Source organism: Columba livia, chromosome 9 (genome assembly GCF_036013475.1).
Source record: "Columba livia isolate bColLiv1 breed racing homer chromosome 9, bColLiv1.pat.W.v2, whole genome shotgun sequence".
In the NCBI taxonomy this organism is placed as follows: domain Eukaryota; kingdom Metazoa; phylum Chordata; class Aves; order Columbiformes; family Columbidae; genus Columba; species Columba livia.
In genome coordinates, this window is record NC_088610.1 from 22,216,924 (window position 1) to 22,236,226 (window position 19,303).

The 19,303-nt window shown below is 42.1% G+C and overlaps 1 protein-coding gene across 8 annotated transcripts in view; it reads left to right on the forward strand.

Moving 5' to 3' along the window:
• Nucleotides 1–19,303, forward strand: part of PPP2R3A (protein phosphatase 2 regulatory subunit B''alpha) — a 55,554-nt gene that overhangs the window by 5,260 nt on the left and 30,991 nt on the right. For 5 of the 8 annotated variants that reach the window (XR_010474487.1, XM_021286459.2, XM_065073083.1 and 2 more), the window contains exon 2: nucleotides 9,165–11,621. Coding sequence is in view for 7 of the 8 variants with exons in the window: in XM_021286459.2 (XP_021142134.2) it covers nucleotides 9,657–11,621 (1,965 nt within the window). In the remaining variant the exon portion in view is untranslated. Of the gene's footprint in view, nucleotides 1–1,339; nucleotides 1,491–8,803; nucleotides 8,866–9,164; nucleotides 11,622–16,705; nucleotides 17,103–19,303 lie in introns of those variants that run through there. The other 3 variants (XM_021286460.2, XM_005501587.3, XM_065073084.1) reach the window with 3 other exon arrangements.

Here is a 19,303-nt window from a genome sequence, read left to right on the forward strand (position 1 = left end):
GTCATATAGGCCAGCAATGAGAAGTGTATGAGCTCTGGATAGATGGGTAATAAATGAAAAAAAAAGTTAAGTTCAAAACTTGCCCCGCAGATCACTAGCTAGTCTGCTACAGGAGAAATTTTACTTAACTTACAAGTTTCCAAGATAGTTTTAGGGAATCTGTAGATTGGCATTCCCTCAGTCATGAACCTTTGGTGACACGAAGTTACAATTTGGACACAACTTTTCCTTTGTTATCTTAACACTTTAATAAAATCTCTCTAATTTGTGTGAAATAATTGGATTCTATTAACACTAAATTAACTGATTCCAGGGAAAATAAGTATCTTGCTAATATGAAATTATCCCTTTCCATATAGGGTTATGAGCAGTCAAGAGACATCACTTAAGCTGGCTATCTGAGCCTTGCCAATTATATGCTTTTGAATCTCGTTTACCTCTCCTGTTTTCTGGTTGGTCACCTCATTTTCAGTCAGTGTGACAAAGCCCAGTCCTACAACTTATTTTTTTTTAAACTCTTGCCTTGTTAAGCTTCCACATATATGTTAATGTATTGGGGGCGTGCTAAATGAGTTAAGATTAAATGGTACTTCTATACAGACATGTGGCTGGAACAATAATTACTTGGCAAATTATTTATACTTAACAGATTGGTGTTATGTGGAAAAAATTGTGTGAGCTTTTACTCTCTTGCTGTCTCATCTGTATAACTGGAAACCAGTCTCACGGGACACAAATTCCAGTCTGGTCAGTTTTAGTTCCAAGTCTCTGTGCGCAGGGAAAGCTGAAGCAAGGTATTTCAGAAAAAGCTGAAAAGGGGCAAAATCCTTCTTGATGTTATTAATTCTCCTCCTGCCCAGCTGAGACCTATGGCAAGCTTTGTAAGGCCCGCATGTTGTTTCTCCACAACAGAGTTTCTTGTATATTTGTCATCAAGGGCGTAACGTGCTGGTGTTTGTGAAGCGTACAGCAGCACTGGAATATTATTAATAGATAACCCTGTGACTTAATCTGAAGGAATTACACTGAATAATCCTGCATTCACTAACTGCTAGTCAGCATTTTGGAACAATAGTTTAGGGTATAGTGTCAGGTTTACTTTTAAAAACCAGAGTAGGCTATTGTTACTGATACTGGCCCAGTCTTTTTGGGTGTTGGGCTTGCTTTATGTTGCTGCTGTAAATGTGAAGAGGTTGTGTTTAAGTTAGTGTTGGGGGATTTTTAAGTGGTTTTTTTTTTTAGGGTAAATCTGCTGAAGGAGACTTCCTAATGTAAAATTTGACTTCTCCAAATCCATACTGACTGCAAAGCAGTATTTATCGTCCTGTTGCAGATGGTGATTCTCAAGGTCATGGCTGCTTGGAAGCCTGCCTTGATAAGTGCTGCCATTGCAGTGACCTTCATGGTTTGCTGTAAGAATGCTAAAGTCCAGCTTCAGCTGGTGAAGTTAAATGGTCTGAAGCTATTTGATGAGAAGGCACAAAAGACAAGTGAGTATTCTGCTGTTTCTGTGTTTCCAAGAGGAGTTTAACAAAGTTTTTTATGAATGTTTTTTAAAGGAAATGAACTGCCATGGAGAAGGAGAGTGGCTTTTTCAGTGTTTAGTACCTGGTTAAAGTGTAGGAAGAACTGTCAGTTTCTCTAGTGAAGAGGGATCCCAGGGAGAGCTGTGTTCAGGTTTGTGTTGCTCAGCATAGTTAGAAGTGATCTGGATGGGAGGTTGAGTAATGAAGTGACAGTATATGCTGAGAATCACAGAATTAGGGGAGCAGGAACAAAAGGTGACTGGAGTTGCAGAAGGTTCTCACAGTACTTGTTTGTAGGCAAGTGGTACTTGATACTACTAGATATAAAATGGCATGTGAAGGGAGAAACAACAAACTGTGCATGCAGTGATGAGCTCTTAAGAATCTGGGCCATTCAGGAAAGAGATCTTTTAAGTAATGAAGATAAAGCTCTGTGAAACTCTCCCAGGAGCAGTCAAAAAAAAAAAAAAAGGCAAATAGAAATGACAGGTCTTTAGGAAAAGGGAGAAGGAGCAAAACAGGATATCATAGTATAAATTTATGACGTGTTTGTGCAGTGAAGAATATACCCTCCAGAAAAGTTAGGGGCTGACATTATCCCCTCTCCAAAGATTAAGGGAAAACATAGAACAGCATAATTGACACAGCTTTTGTGAAAAGAGTAACCAAGTAAATTTGGACTTAGCCTGGAAAATACATGATTGGGAGTAGGATGGGAAAGAGGAGGGATTGTGATGGTGATCTGCAGCCATGGGAATGTGAAGCAATTTCTCTCTGTTAACTTTTTTGTCACCTGAAAATGGCACGAATGACAGGACACTGGATGGTGCCCAAGCAACAGGTGGTAGCTTTTGACAGAGGAAGTATTAAAATACAACCCCTTGATTCCCCAGAACCTTTCTGGTCCATGGCCTCCTTTGATGAGGAGTTCCACAGGTTTGCTGCATGTATGTTTAGTTTAACCTGCTTCCTATAGCATTGCTCGATTGTACCTAGTTCTTGTGTTGGAGGAGAAGGTGAGCAGTCAGACCCTATCTACCCTTTCCATGCCATTTGTGATTTTGTAGATTATCATATTCTTCTAAAGTAATTTCTCTTCCAGTCTGAAATCCCTGGTCCTGATCAGTCATTCCTTACAGACAAGCTGTTCAACACCTTTAGATCATTCCTGTTTCTTCTGAGGCTGCATGAAAATTTTGGTCTTTAAGAGTGAATACCTTCCTCTTGCCTAGAGTGTTCTATTAGTAGTCCCTCCACATTTTACAAAGGACAGAGAGGTTGTTCCCTCTTGAAAGACAAGTAGCAAGAGGTATGAATTAACCCAGGTGGTTATGAGAGCAGCCACTTGAGAATGTATCATCTGAAAATAGTGAGGCTTGGAAGGGGAAAGCACTGACGCGGTGATAATACTAGTTTTTGAAAGGCAGCTCAAAAATTCATTTCTGAATGTGGTTCTCATCTGTTCGGGATACTGCGCACAGTTTGGATTCTTGCATCTTAAAGCACGTAGTTGAACCAGGAAAGCTTAGGAGGGGCAGTGGAAATGACCAAAGGTGCAAAATGGCTTCCATACAAGAAAAACCTGATAAATGAGGATTAATAACCCTGAGGAAGAGAAGGCAGAGGAATGACCTGGAATTCTGTAAGCCTGGAAATGCTGGGGACAATATGCATGCAAGACTAGTGTTTGTGCTGTGTTTCAGTATGAGATCTTGACATAGTGAAGCTGCTGAGTGACAGAATTGGACAGGGTGGTAGATGGTGAAATGTCTTGTCCAAAGTTGCTCTGGATGCGCAGAGTTTCTGTGGGATCTGGGGGGATGCCCAAGCCCATGGGAAGGAAATCCTTTGAAGGTTACTAATTACACAGAAACCACATCCAGCTTCACAATTCTCATGAGCTGAAAACAGTGGAGACCAGGAGAGTACTCCTAGGAGACAGCGTGTATCTTTTTTTCTAATACCATTCCCTGAGCATTGGCATATAGAATCATAGAATTGTTTTGGTTGGAAAAGACCTTTAAGATTGAGTCTGACTGTTAACCCAGAACGGCCAAGTCCACCTCTAAACCATGTCCGGAAGAACCTCATTATATAGCCACTGTTGGAGACAGATACAGTTGTTCCTGTAATTTGTCTAATGTAACTTGTCATCTCAAAATTAGATTGGTTTTTAAGCCCAACAGGGTGATTTTCTTTCAGGTGTCTGCCTCTTTGCATTGCCTGCTGAGAGTACCTAATACTTCATTTCTAGATAGCTTAAATCAGATGAATTGTACCTCTTTTACACTTTTGTAAGAACAGTAACAAATTCCAGACAGAATTTATAAAAGGACTATAGCAATTTGACGACATTTCTCTTCCACACTCTTTCTGGCAATCCCGGAAAAGGCTTAGAGAGGTGGTTTAATTATAGTGTGTCAGTGCTTGTGGAAATATATCTTCTGAAACATTTTGTAAGTTGGGTTAAGAAAGCCTTATACCTGTTTGCTGGAACTTCATGTTGAACGTACTCAAACTGGAAATAATGCCTCCTTTTTTATGGTGCATATAATTAAATACCGAAGCGCTTGAGCATGTGAAGAGATGTTCTCTGGATCAAACAGGAGTTCTCAGTTCGACTAGGTCAGATCTTCTGACCTGGGTTATGAGGGCAGGCAGGATTTGTAGCCATCATGATCTGCTGCAGTGTCTAATGGAATAGCTTGGTATTAAAACCTCTTAAAACTAAACTTGGGATACAAACACTTCTAATCCTAAAACTTTACAGGTGCAATTGTAAATAGTTTATTTTAGGACAGCTAAAATGTATATGTGTCAGTGAAATTGCCACTGGTCATGAGGATTGAAAAGTTATCACAGCTGTAGTTTCCATATAAGTCCTTTGTATAAAAAAGTCCTTTTGGATTAACTATACGTGCTACCATTAAGGACATCAAAATGTTATAAGCTGTAAATATATAAGAAATATAGGGTAAAGGAGCAACCCATGTTTATTTTCTTCAGTATAGAAGGAAAAGTTATTCTTTTTAGTCTCCTGTTCAAATTATTTTGAAAAATAATTTGTGCAAATGATAGCAAATTGTAAATTGGTTCCTTTGCGATGGGTTCAAAATAATTTATGTAAGTGGCTCCTTGTAGCGCTTCTGCTGAATTCGGTGGTGGGTTTGTTACAAAAATTTCCTACCACAGCTACTGCTGATGTGATTCTATCATAGGCGGAGCATCCAGTGGTGTTCTTAATACTGAATTTTCAAAGAATTTCAGTGACTGTATAGAATGCTGTATAACTTTACCAGTGGTCACACGAACCCTGTCGATTCTGGCCATGCTCACCTGGGCCATTGGAGCAGCGCCTGGCTGTGCGATCACAGACTCTTGGGATTTTGTGGAGTGGGGCCCCTTGTCAGCTCATTTACCAGCTGCAGAACAGCTCTACTGAGTGTATCACCTAATCTGTTCCAATATCCATCCTTAGAGGGTGCATTTGTGGTGTGCTTTGGACTCTTAAAGTCTACCACGTTCCAACTTGAGCCAGGTAGTAAGAAAAGTAACAATACATCACAAGGTCTAGTACCTGGAAGATTAATACTTTTATTTTCTGATTATATGACAAAGTACCAAAGATTGGCTGAAAGTTGTGCTTTGCAAGGGCACATTGCTTTGTTATAATATTTGCCTGGTTTTGTCTCTTGTAATTGATAGTTTGCTCCTGAATCTCCTTTGTTTAGTAAACTGTTAATAAAAATCAAGCATTTCTAAGTAAGGGGATGCAGTTACATGCTGCTTTTGGCACCACAAACTCCTCTAAGAAGATAAGACCTGACATCTGGTTACATAGCTAGGATGAAACTATATGTATGACCATCTAAATGGCAAAGCTGTTATTTTGTCTTTTACAAGAATACCAGACTTCAGAGATTATCCTACCACGTCTTCCACTAGAAACAAGCACGGTTGCATACTGATGTCCGTGCTGTGTGCAGGTGCGGAGGGGGCTGGTTTATTCCATACTGCATATTATGGTGGCTTCTAACTTCTGTTCACTAATAAATGTTGCTGCTCATGCTGGAGAGAGTTGAGGAGGTTTTTTGCCTAATTTGAGTCTTTCAGAGGGAGCAGAGGCCTGTCCCATAGCTTTCTGGGCTTCAGTTTGTCAGTACTGGCTGACAGTTCCCATCCTAACAGATTATCATTGTTCAGTTATTTAACTCCAGCATAATCTTTGAATGAATAGAATTTCTTGTGTGTCATATAGAATAACCTTTTATATCATTAGTATCTGCAATAATTTTTTCCTTTGGGAAGTGATTCATGTCATCTTGCAGATAGGAAAGACATAAAGCATTATTCTGCAGTCACACAAGAAGCCCTATTCATGCATAGTTTATATTGTGAAGCCAATCCTGTATCCTCAGGGCTGGAGTTGGTTTCGTGGCAGCAGTCCTAATTACAGAGTCTTTCTACAGTATCTCTGAACTGGGGCCTGTTCTAGAGCTGCAACTGGAATGAAATGGCAGGCTGAAAAGAGCCAAGTATGAATGTTTTTTAATGCGTTCAGTCTTTCTGTTGTTGCTATTCATAAATAGTAGGTTTTAGTCACCAACCGAAAGTCACAATAAAAGCCTATTCAAGCAGAGCTTGAGACCAGGTTCTCAGACCTGATAACATGAATACTCTTCACCTAGGTTTTGTCTTGACTAGGTTAACATCCTGGATTGTGTTTGATGGATCACTGTAAAATAGAGCGGCAAGCTGAGCATGTGCTGCCTTGGTCAAGCCAGTGAAGAAACAAGGAAAAGAGTTTCTGCTCTGCGTCTGTATGCATTTGTGATGTCTATACATTTTTTTTTTTTGTCTTGCATAATTGGAGTCAAGTATTCCAGCACCTTGAATGACCTTAGTGTGTTTTTGCAGGCGGTGATAATAAGGCAAGTAGTAAATAATCACTAAGAAGCTGTTAGTTAATCTGGTTGAAAAGAAGATATCAGGTTTTTGATATTGATTCTTGGATTATTTCCTTCCCTCACACAGCCGTAAAAGGTGCCGACAACAGAGGCAAGAGGTAACAATCTTGTGTGGGCCTGGAAAAGTTTATGTCTGGATTATGTTGATATGTGATAGTGCCAGAGAACACAGGTAAACTGGAAAGACTTTAGAGAATGCAGCAAAGGTGGCTGCAGGGCCTGCCTTACGCTAAAGCAGAAAGGGTTAACTATTTGTAACGTGGCTGAGCAATCATTTAGGGCATAAGCACCTAAAATTGTTTGGGAAATATAAAGTGGAGATGGTGGGAAGAGCATTGTTATTGTGCATAGCTGGAAATACAAAGTTGAACTAAAAAAGGGTCAGTTTAGGTTGAGAATCTAGGAGACCTTTTAATTTAAGAGCTCCTTGTGGAATAATCTCCCAGGCACAAAAACCTTTGGAGGTGGCCTAAAGAATTGGAGAAACTGCCTTAGTGCCAATAGAAGGGGTACATGTGTAGGGAGGAAATTACCCTTGGAGCTATACAGGAGAAGGAGACAGTCTAATGTATTATTTCTTTAATTAAGGAATAACTTAATCAAGATGTCATTATTTCCCAAATTAGGTATAAACCCAGATTATTTGTTGGTAAAAAGAAGGCCACTCTCTCTTTGCTTTATATGCCAGAGGGAGGAAGGAGCTTTGGGGAAGAAAGTGCCATAATTTTTCAGAAGAAATACTAATTCTTCATCAAATCTGCTGTCCCCAAGACCTCTGCTTTCTCTGAATGTTATCTAACTTTTGTTTCAGGGAATGCTCAGAAGAGGAAAAGCAGCAGACTTATTGCCCTGGATATGTTAGACAGAAGGCACTCTCAGGGAGTCCATGGATGCTTAGACTTTCTGGAGGCACAGAGCACAGGTTTTCCTGCCTGAACAAAGACCATTAAGTCCTATAAGACGCTGCAGAGCCAATAATACCTTTTTTATTTTTTTCCTGTGGCTCTGATTCAGCACAGCATTTACCACACCTGATAGTGAAGCCTGAGAGTCAGTGACTGGAGGGTGTGGAGTCTTATTACCTGGGTTTCTGCCGGCTGGTATAAGCACCCCGGGGTTTAAAAACGGTTCTGTTGACGCCCTTTATCCCCTGGCAGCCTGACTCACTGAGACACACCTCATACCTCCGCTCATCCCTCTGGCCGGCCCTCCCGTGCCGATGGGGCTTTGGGGCAGAGCCAGCGGTGCAGAGGGGAGCAGTCCGGGACAGGCATGGGAGGGTGCTGAGGAGCTGGCCCTGGCATGATGTACAGCTTGGCCTGCGGGTTTGATAGGCAGGTGGTGGCCTGTTACAGGTACATTGAGCAGTTCTTCATCTTGAGTGCGATCATTTTGATGCTTTATAGAATCCGAAGAACAGATTGGGAAGGTTTCTTTACGGTGTGCAATTCTACCTGATTGCAATGAGCAATCGTGGCACACTACAAATCAAATACTCAGTGCTGCTCAATTTCAAATGAAGGCTTCAAAATGTCTAAAATGTAAATGTTGAGCAGTCTTGTGCTGTTCCCAGTCTTAATTACAACAGCACCAAACTCTAAGGTACTTCCCTTGTGTGATACGTTTGTACGGGCTCGTGAGCTGAGATGGGATGCGTGGAGATCAGTCCTTTCATCACATAGTGCAGGATACTGAACTTTGAAAATAACAAACCCATGCTGTAGCTGTGATATAATCACGTTTTATGAAATTGTTTCTGTTTGTACAGCAAGAGAGGGTGCTCAGAATTTCATTGGGGTGTTTTAATTTGATTGGTTAAGTATTAAAGACAGATGAAGCAATGTCTAAAATTTAGGACCCTTAAATCTGAGGTTTTCTGTCTCTTCAAAACAAAGTTAAGCAGTGTGTTTTTTCTTCTGGTGCAATTGTGATGATGGTGATAGGAAATGCAGCTGGAAATGGCTATGCTAAGTATAAAATACTCAATTCCTAGTTTTCACAGGCTTAACCTTTATACAAATGTTACTCTCTGCTCTTAATGTCTATGCCAGTGGACTTAATAAAATACACTGCTATTTATGGTTATAAAAGAATGAAAAACAGTTATTTCTCCTTAAAATATTTTGCCATGGTCCCAGAGACCTTGGTGAAAGGCCAATGGAAGCCAATGCAGCCTTTACTAAAGGCTGTGCATTCTTAGAGGCATTAATCTACTTTGCTGGAGGCTGTTTGCAGCTTTTTATAATCCAGAGAGCTTGGAAATCCTGAAAGTGCTTTTCTTTACTGCTCTTTGCTTTATCTTTAGAGTCTTGGAAAATGAAAGCCAGAAATTCACAACACGATCCAAATGGTTTGCTCCATTAGAACTAAAGGTGATGTTTTGTTCAGTCTGGGGAGGGGAAAAAAAAAAAAAGCAAGTCTAAAAAAGAATTAATGAGTGGTTAAAATAGAGCTGTTCAAATGGCAGCACACAGCCTGTGTGTAAATATAGGCTAGCTGCTCAGCAGTGTTCTTATATGGTAGATCTGAGGGAAGGAAAAATATCGGCCTACTCTTATTCTGCAGAAGCCTGTTTGTTGGTTGTTACAGTCTGGTGCCATATGTTTGGTGGTAGACAAGGCTGCATGTTACATGGAAATTATAACAACTCGTGCCCTTTTTTCTGTTGCAGGGACCTACCTTACCAGTGTGAGAGGGGAATCTCACAAGCATACTGTGGATTTTTTGTCTGTACGTGCTACTTGATTATCTACCTTTTACCGACGGACCCAAAAAGAGAGAAGGAGGATCGAACAAAAATAATTGTCTTGTCACTTTTGCCTAGGAACTGGCAAATTTTATGCCTCCTGCTGGAGAAGGTACCTGGACCACTAGAAACAGAGCAGCTAGAGTGCTGCATCTCTGATCAGCGAAGGGTTCTTCATGGAATACAAGAATCATGTTGCCTTAAGTTAAACTGTAGGCAAGTTGCACTGATTGTTGTAACTGTACTGCTCATACCACTCCAGACTTCACTAGGCCTTTCCAAGGCAGTAGTTTCTCATGTAGTTCAAATGTTTTTATTAAATCTGGTGTGGCTGTGAAAAGCGTGGGGGCGGGTGAACATTTTCCTGTTAAGTTCATAGTGAATTTTGAAGCCTCACTTCCAAGCGTGATCCGTGCTATGGCAGCAACCTACAGGCTGATGGTCACTTCTGTGAACTGCTACAGCAGCGTGGTGATAGACCAGCACTTCCAGCACGCCGTGCATTACTGCACAGGGACTTGCCAAGTGTTTAAGCAAGGGGTTACATGCATAGTTGCCCACCACAGTGTCTGCGCAGAGCTCAGCGTCCAAGATGCCAACCTGGACCCGAAAATTTCTGTTCCTGAAAATGGACTTGCCTTGCCTGGAAATGAGGACTATCACCAAATCCTCCCAAATAATCCAAGAATCAAAAAGGGGTCTTCGGTGCAAGCCTCCAGCAGTTTAAAAGACATCACTGGTGAGGCGATAAACCTTGCCAGTGGTAAAATAAAGGAATTCTCCTTTGAAAAGCTCAAAAACTCTTCCAGTCATGTGGCCTACAGAAAGGGAAGGAAAGTTCGGTCAGAATCATTCAGCAGACGATCATTTGATTTTGACTTGATTTATGGGCACTTCAACAATGATGAGAACTGCCCTCCCTGTGGCTTTTTGCAGAGCCCCTTGCCTGTGGAGAAATGGCAGGAGAGCAACGATGCTCCCGAAGTCAGCACGAATCCCATGGTTCCCTTCTCTCCTAATTCCTTCTCTGAAGAAAACTTCATTACCCAGATTTTGGAAAAACACAAGCTAGATGGTTCTTCTGGTGGAGATATTAAGGTGTGTTTAGACATCTTGCTCAAGTGCTCAGAGGACCTGAAAAAGTGCACAGACATCATAAAACATTGCATCAAAAAGAAGTCTGCAGGCAGAGTTGGTGGAGGGAATGGCAACGATCCCCTGGCTAATTCAGAAATGATATATATGAATCTGATGACAAGATTTTCTTCGTACCTGAAAAAGCTTCCCTTTGAGCTCAAGCCACCAGGACACAAGGAAGCTGGTGACTTGGCAGACTTAGTGAACTGTTTTCACGGCTTGCCGCAAACTCCCTTTCCCCCCGTATTTGGAGATGAGCAGCCACCTAGGTATGAAGATATTATTCAGCTGCCATCCTCAAGTGCATCTCCTCTTGGAGCACCGGGTGATCAGGGTGAGGTGACAAACACCCCTCAGTCCATCCAACCAAGTACTGTGAGCTTTACCTCAAACTCCCTTCACAGCATCCCCCAGGAGGACAGTGTGAGAGCTGTGAAAGATGCTTGTGCTCTACCTCAGCTACCAGCTGTGAGCCCTTCTGACTGCACGCCTTCCACTGAGCCTCTCTACATTGAGGAAGAGTCTGACGGGGAAAGAACATTAGGGAAAATAAAGACTGCAGAGCAGAAAGGGAGCTGGGAGAGTTTAGAGCGCAGCTACCAGCTAGCTGGTTGTTCAGATCTAACTGCCAAAGCTAAAGCAGAATGTACCAGAGTGGGAGATATTGAGCTCTCCCACACTTCTGAGAAAATTACTCCTTTAAAACCAGTTTCAGATTCTGCCTTGCGTTGTTCCCAAGCTGATGGCTCCAAAGGAGGACAGATGTGCGGTAAGGTGGACAAGGAAGAGATAGACAAACTGCTGCTGGACTTGGAGTGCTTCTCACAGAAAATGGAGAGTACTTTGAGGGAACCCTCGCTAAAGGAGAGTGAACCTCCCTGCTTGCCGGTGTTTGGCCGGCAGGGTAAGCAGGAACTACCTGTGGCTCTTGAACCCAAAAATAAACCCGCTGACCCTACTTCCCCATTGTCAAAAATCATGGAAACCAATGGGCATAAAATGGAAGAGGATGACAAAGCCCTTCTACTGCGTATCCTGGAAAGCATTGAGGACTTTGCCCAGGAACTGGTGGAATTCCAGAGGGGCAAGGGAAGCTTGTCCAAGGAGAGGGAAGTGATGCAGATTCTTCAGGAAACTTTAACAACCCCTTCACAGTCCCTCCTTGCAGGACAAAAAAGCTGTGCTGGAGCTGCGTCCAGAGACTCTGTTCCAGCTTCAATTCAGCAGGCCCCAGAAGTGATTAAGGTAAGAGAACCAAACTTTTGATGGGATAATAAAACAAGCATGGAAAGATGTGTTGGGGGAAAAAAAAAAACTTCATCTGCTAAATGACTTGTATTTTGGATGCTGTAGTGTGGAATAACATGCTCAACCTGGCAGAAATGTAGCATTTATTTCAATACAAACAAAAAAAAGGAAACTAAAACTCATAAGCAAACAAAATATGCTCTGATGTGTGGCTTTACCTTTGAGCTTTTTCCTTCCCTGCTGGTGCTCCCGTAGGCTGTTTGCTTATGGTTTAAATGGGTCCTGTACAATAGAGGGTAGAAACAAATTTTCAGCAAACTTGTTCCTGGGAGCGGGTGTTGGTCTGCCTCTCACCAGTGCAGTCAGAACTGAATGTTCCACCTCTCCATTTCCCATCTCTGAGCAGACCCCAACGGCCTTAAATGTTAGTAAAGAGAGAGAGAGATCCTCCAGGGCACAAAGACTGCAATCTAGGAAGATGTAGTTTTCTTCTCTGTGTCCCCAGTGCATGGAGTCCTTGTGCAGTCTGCATTGCTTGTATCTCTAAAATGAGGAGTAGGGTTTTCCAGGAAAAAGGGTCTTGATGGCAACCTGCTTTAGAGGGAAGCCAAGGCTGACTGTCTAGCCCACAGCGCTTTTGATTTGATAACCAGTGCCAGCTTTTCAAGACAAGTTGATGCCTAACTTCTAAGTGAGCAGGTATGATAGAGGGCAGCTTCAGTTTCTAAAATCCACCTTCCATGTAGGCACTTAAAGTGCTCTGAGTATAAGCGAACTTTCACAGCTCCTTCCAGCTGGAGCATGATGTGCATGTCTTCAAAACCATCTGCTTTCCTGAAAATAGGGTATTTGGTGCAGGTGGGGTGTGTCTGACCCCAAAGGACAGTGGTGAGATCTCTTTAGATTAAGCTCTCCAAGTATTTCTGGTGGTCTCTGGGCATTTTTGCTTACAGAAAATGATGAGCATAACCTTGGCTTATATCTCCAGCAAGGGGAAGAGGCTTTTTCCTTGAAGAGCGTGGAGTTAAGCAGCTCTGAAAGCTCTAAACTCGTCTCTTATAATAGCTATTCTCATTATATTTTCTTAGGGCTTGTAAAACTGTTATCAAATAGCTGTGTGCAAGCACAAAAACCCTAAAGATCTAATACCAATGAAAATACTGTGCAGTCTTCATTTATGAAGGCTGTGATGGTTTTAATATCCCTCAAATCCCAAGCAATGAAAAAGGAAAGGGAGAACCACTCTAGACCAGACTGTTTGCTGGCTCAGTTGGCCTATCTATGTTGAAAGAGATCAGCAACCGGCTTTCCCTTTAGCATAAAACCAATTATGGTTCTCCACAGAGAACAATAGAATTACTTGCCTCTTCATTTGCAAAACCAAAATATTTAGAAACTAGGAAATGAATACTCAAGAAGTACATCAACTTTACAGCGCACATAATGAGCACATCATGCCGCTTTCAGGCGGGCCAGGAAGCATTGCATACTTTTAAACTGTTCAGCATTTCCCATTCTGAGATCCAGTTTTCCGTTGCTTATCTCTAAACCCCCAACTATTTGTTTTAAATTTTCCTGTTCTGCGTGCCTGTCTTAAGCTGATTTTTTTTTTTTAATATGTTGCTTTTGAAATAAATAGTTCCGTGAAAACAGCTCAGGTGTCTGTTAGAGGCTAGCAAAACCCCCAAATATTTATCTATATTTTTGTCTCTAGATAGGGCAGTAAGGAGTCAGATGAAAGTACTTAATTGAGTTAATGCTTACAGAACCCTGCAGTGACAGTACCCTAGAAAAGTCTGTAAGAAATGTACTCATTTTCTTTCTGAGTAGTGCAGGGCTCTGCTCCAAGTCCTGCTCATTTGTCTTATTTTAAGAGCTGTTGGATAAAGTTTCTGAATAATTTTGAGAGTAGAGACCATGGTTTGATACAGAGGCCTCTTTTTTTTTTTGTCCTTCCTCTGCTAGATATCCCTTCTCAAAAGGATTACTCATGGTATAGTGAGCCAGAAAGAGCAGTCCTGCTTCCCATTTCTCTCTCCCCTGTGCCTCTACTTCCTATTGCATAGTTCTGAATCTTTCTTTATACTAAGATGTGTGTATACGAGATAAATGTTTTAGTTACATTTGTTTTCTGCCAGATTAGTAAACGGAATTGCTCACACTCAGGTCAAGCGTCTGTGTTACGTGCTTAAACAGGTGGCTTGAAGATGGCTCCAAGTGGAATTAAGGCTGGTTGACCTGGTAACTTTGTAATTCTGCACCTTCAAAATGCCACTTCATAATTCCATGTGCTGCTTCATTTTCCAAATTTAATGATACGCTTATGAAGGAGCTGGTGTGGGGCAGTTAACTTTGAAAAGTGGCTTCTGTAACATCATAGCGAGCTGAAATTAAAGATTAAAGAGAACTGATACCAAACGTGGCCGTGCTCATGGCACACAGACATCTTTTGTCGTCAGGGCAGGTACAGTTTCTGCTTGTGTGAAGTTGTTTTATCTTGAAGTAGACATCTAAAGGTAGGTGAAACCAGGCCTAGTCATGCCTGTTGAGTTTTTTAGCCTCATTGATTCTAAAACCAAGAAAACGTCACACTGGTGGTGCAGCAATTCAATTTGGTTTGAAAGCAGCTGAAGCTGGTGCCTATGGAGAATGCCCTGAATTGTTGAAGCTGGGCTTTGCGGTACTGCCAAGTCCTGCGGTGCTTCCATCACCCAGATCTTTTAGGACTGAGCATCCAGCTTTAGGCACAGGTGAGATGCTTTCTATGTTCTGATGGCTAACAAAGGCGATCTGGTATCTAAGCATTTGACATCTCTCACCTTCACACTTTGAACTGGGTCGCTTACACCAAAGAAGAATTTCTGATTTGACTGCACTTTGTTCAGTTGATCTATGGGCTGTTGATACCAAGTTTTTCTGCTGTGGATTTTTGTCCAGTTGATTTTGAAACTGTTGATACAAGATTCTGTTGCTAGTTTCTCATAGTACTGTATATTTATGTTATATCTACCCACCTTGTGTGTTTTGAGGATAGAAAGTACTGTGCTAGAAACCTACTATAGTGCAAAAAAATAGAATTCAAACACAGCAAGCCTTACCTTCAGGTTCCTTTTATTTTTCCAGGTTATCAGCACAAAAAACCCCAGACTTCTGGGATCTTTTGTAGCTGGTTGATTTATGAATGAAAAATGTGTTATGTTTTGTTTTTTTTTTTTCTAAAAAATAGTTAGTGATCAATATGCCCCTTTCATATATACACTTTTAAAGCCCAGTGTACCTGGTCTGGTATGGGAGGTACATAGGACTACATTTCCTTGGCAGCCTGTCAGTGGAGTGAAAGTTCAGTGGAAGATGAAATGACTACACTTGCCACAGATGATTGAAAATAAATCACCTTCTGACGTGCTGCTATATGAGATGTGTAGAACTCCCGGTACAGTGGGGCCTTGTGGGTTCTTCATGTGTTGCCTTACTGTTAAGGAAAAAATTGTCAGACTCCAAAAAATAAAATTTATTCCAAAACTTTTGGAATATCGATCTGTGTATCCTTTGCTTAGTGGCAATTCCAATTAGAACATTCCTGCTTGACTTTTTTTTGGGGGGGCACTCCTTTTCTCATTCCTGTCCTCATTTTACCATTCTGTTAGGCTTCATATTCATTTGCAGGGCATGTGGCAACGTGGGCTGATGACATTGTAATAATCTTGCGGTTCTCTGGACTTGCAGCTGTGAATATACACCTGGACTTCAGAGCTCTGTCAGCTCCCAGGTTGCCCAGTCTAGAGAGAGCTGCAGTGACCTCAAGGGACCCAAACTGTGCCACATTCTTGTTTACATATTCCAGAAAGAATTGGATTCCACAGCCCAGGTTGTGGGACCATGACCTGATGGTTGAGAAGCAACAGGAAAGAAGGGTGTTTTTGTACGGATTTAAGAAGACATTAAAAAATTCCTTTTGCGAATGTTGGCTGGGTGTCTCTCTCCTTTAGTAAATAGCCTATTTAACTGCATGAGAGCAAATTTATAAGAAGAATGTCTTTTTGTATAGGCTGTTTCTGTGACTATCTGCAGCCTAGTTATATTAAGTGGTGCTGTATATGAAGTAACCTTGGGCATTCTAGAGGAAAACAGGGAGAGAGAGAGAGATATCGGAGGCACCTGTGGTCCAATAAAAGCTGTCTGTTGGTGAGGCTCAGTGAGACCTTTTCATTTCTAATGCAATATCTTGATAAAAGCACGCTTTTCTAGCTAGAAATTGATTGTTGTTTATTGTACTAAGCTTTCAAAGTAAACTAGTGAAATAGCCAGGACTTTTGAAATCAGGTAGTCAAGCAGGCCATGGGACTAGGTGTTGGTTCATCTTGGGGAGTAAGAACTGGATTTAGGCCTTTGTTCAGCACCGTTGTCATGAGAGGAGAGATAGAATACACTTTTAATAAGCCCAGACAGAGTCTGAGTAAGAGTTTGAAGTCGACTTGTTCAAGGTCCCACAGAGAAGGAGTAGACTATTGTCCACGGCTAATTGCTTTGCCTTGTGAGATTTATGGGAAAAGTGAATAAAGAGAATGATGTGCTTTGATGTCTCTATGAAAGTTTTGTTAAGAACTGCTTTAGAATGCCTGAGCTGCTTATCCAAGATCATCCTTATGTGCTCGCTTGGTGTTAAAGAAACTAGATGACTTGCTTTTTCCAGGCAAGAAGGAAAAATTGGTGGGGTTTGAAAATTACGGCCTTTGGTCTGGAGTGAGAACTAATGCTGATATTCCGCTTCATCACCTCAGAAGCGGGGACCTCAAAAAATGTGCATGGGCCGTGGCTGAGAGTGTGTGCTTTAACCCAGCAGAGTCTGACCGCTGCAAGTCTGTACCTCAGGTTTCAGTGCTGAAACACAGAAAGTAAGAACTGTTGGGGAAGATGGTATATTTAGCCGCTTCTGCAGTGCATCTAATTTTAGCGCTCTTGGTAGTGGTGGTGGGTGCTTCCTTTCCCGTATTACCCCTGGCCTATTACAGGCCAAGGACAGATTGTCTGTCATGTAGCCAGCAGGGAAATAGATTCTGTTGTAGATCATGTTTCTCAATTAAAGTATTACAAGAAGGCAGAAGATCCTGGTGGTACCGAAAGATACTTTGAATATTGGTTAAAAAAAGGGAGGTTTGGCTTTAGGAGTAAGATAAAAATCTCTAGATGTGAAGAAAGAGAAGACGTAGTATGCTGAAGCCATTTGCCATTTTTCACCTGTAAAAATCAAAACCGAGAAAGCAACGTACTGGTCTTGCCGTGGTCTCCTGCAGAATCCCTGTGTCCCTGTTGGAAAGGGCAAGATCTGCTTAGGAGCTCCCCAGGATGATGATCAAGGAGAGTTCTCTGCGGAGGGACCCAGACTTAGGAGGGGAGCTAGCTTTCCTTGCGAAGGGCTGCGATTTTGTTCTCCCATCCCGATTCAAGCGGAGGCTGAAGTCATTCCAGCAGGCCCAGGTTTGGACGCTTGGCGTTTCTTTTTATTTTTCTGTTGCTTTGTATCTTTTTTTATTGGATCAGAGAATCAAACTGTGTCCCCTCTAGGCGTGTCTATTTGCAGAAAGTTATTTGCAGCTAGATACCAGCAGGTTTAAAAATAAACCTTCCAGGCTTAAATTGCAGAGTTAAAATGTCTTTGTAAACAAGGGAAAAAATTAACAGCAATGGCAGGGATTTAATAGGCAGAAGTAGTGTAAGAGTATTAAATATTTTCTGTGATTTTTATAAGAAAAACCCTACTTGTGTATGTGATTGCTCTGAATATTTCTCGCTGCGTGTGGAACAACCACAACATTCTGCTGTATTTAATGGTTTGTACTCTCTGCTGTACAAATTTGTGCACAGACCCGTCTTCTTGGCTTTGGTATTTGTGATTTTTACCCTCGCAAGATGCTCCTTTGTGCTTTCCTTCTATCTCTGGGCTGTGCTTGAAGGAGATCATAGAATCATTGAATTGTTTAGGTTGCAAAAGACCCTTAAGATCATGGAGATGTAGCCAAAGAAATTGGAATTGTATCACACCTATACTTCTTGGTAAATCGCAGTTGCTGTACTCACTTTCTGGGATAATTGGCAGAAGATTGGAGTAATTCAGACTAGCACACCAAGTGGGTGTGTAGCCACCCCAGATTTACAGGGGGTCACAATATGCTGAAATCAGTGCATCTTGAACTTTGTCTATAATTAATCAGTGAGCCAGTGAGGAAGTTAAAAAGTCAAAATTATGAGCAGTGCAGCTGTTTCCGAAGAAACATCTATTCAAATCGCTCCAGAATATATTGTAGCGCATCTTGTTTTTGTGATTTCTGGTGACGGGTTAAAGTACATGTATGAGGTTAATCGCTGGAACATGTTTTTTCACTCCCTAGAGGAGAATTGCATGAAGTAATGATGTGCTGTAATGGCTTGGGCGGGGACCATGAGTGACTAACAAAAACCATGCAGCACAGCTAAGTTCTCTCTCCAGAGTTAATCTGATCACCGAAGGACATAATCAGGGTCTGGTTTGCAGGGAGAGATGAGATCTCCTAGTAGACTAACTGGAAAAATTTGCAAGCCTTTGGTACATGAACCTTCTGCCTGGTCTGAAGTAGGAGCAGCAACCTTCATCACTAAATGTGTCAAGAATGACTGCTCTGGGGCTGCAGATCTGAGGCAAGTGAACTAATGCAGTGGGTGATTGCAGCTGAAAAGAGATGGGCTTATTTCTCTTTCTTCTGTACTTGTTCCCTCTTGCTGCGTCCTCACTGTGTCTCACCCACGAGCCTTTCTGTGAGCTGGTTTAACTCATAACACTGTAGAATATCTTCCAGCAACAAAGAAAAGTCCTTTTTCTGCCTTTCCAAGTGGATTAAAACACTTGGACTCCTCACAGAGGAGTCTGGCAAGCTCTGGAGCTGGCACTTGGTACGCAGTGACAATGTATGTTTGGGAGTGGAGGACAGCAATGGGAGTTCTCCCCCTTGGCAGCAGCGAGAGGTTAATTTTTGTGCCTTGCGGGGCTATACCTTATGGCTTGGGTGTGTAAGAGTGAGATGACCTGAGAGGAGAGGTAATTGGAGTAAGTACAGAAAAAGTGCTAGCAGGAGGAAGGTAATGAGGCAGTGACAGGGAGCAGAGAGATGAGAGACAGGTAGTTTGTGGAACACATAGATGTTGGCCAGAAAGACAAGGGAGTTTTTGTAAAACTCCTCTCTTAAGAGCTGTAAATTTCAATTCTCCTGCTCACCTTTTGCAGGACTTCTTGGGGAAGGATCAGAGACCCTTCTATAGCAGCATTGATAGGAAGGGAGGTCTCTAATCCGACATCGCACTTGTAAGACAACCATTCTGACACCAGGTCACATCAGAGCTGTCTTTCTCCCAGTCTTGCAAACTCCCCAAGGATAAGGATTCCTCCCACGCCCTTCTGGTGACCTCTTGCAGGCTGTACTACCCTCACTTAAATTCATCTTCCTTCTGTCCAGCCTGACCCTCCCAAGCTGCAGTTTATGGCTGTTGCCCCTTTTACACCATGCACCACTACAGAGTTTGGCTCCACTGTCTCTGTAGCTGTGATTAGCCCATCCCTTTGTCTGGCTAAACAGGCCCAGCCCCTCAGTCTCTCCTGCCACGTGCTCCTGCCAGGACTATCTGGTTTGCATGGGAAGGGCATGTGT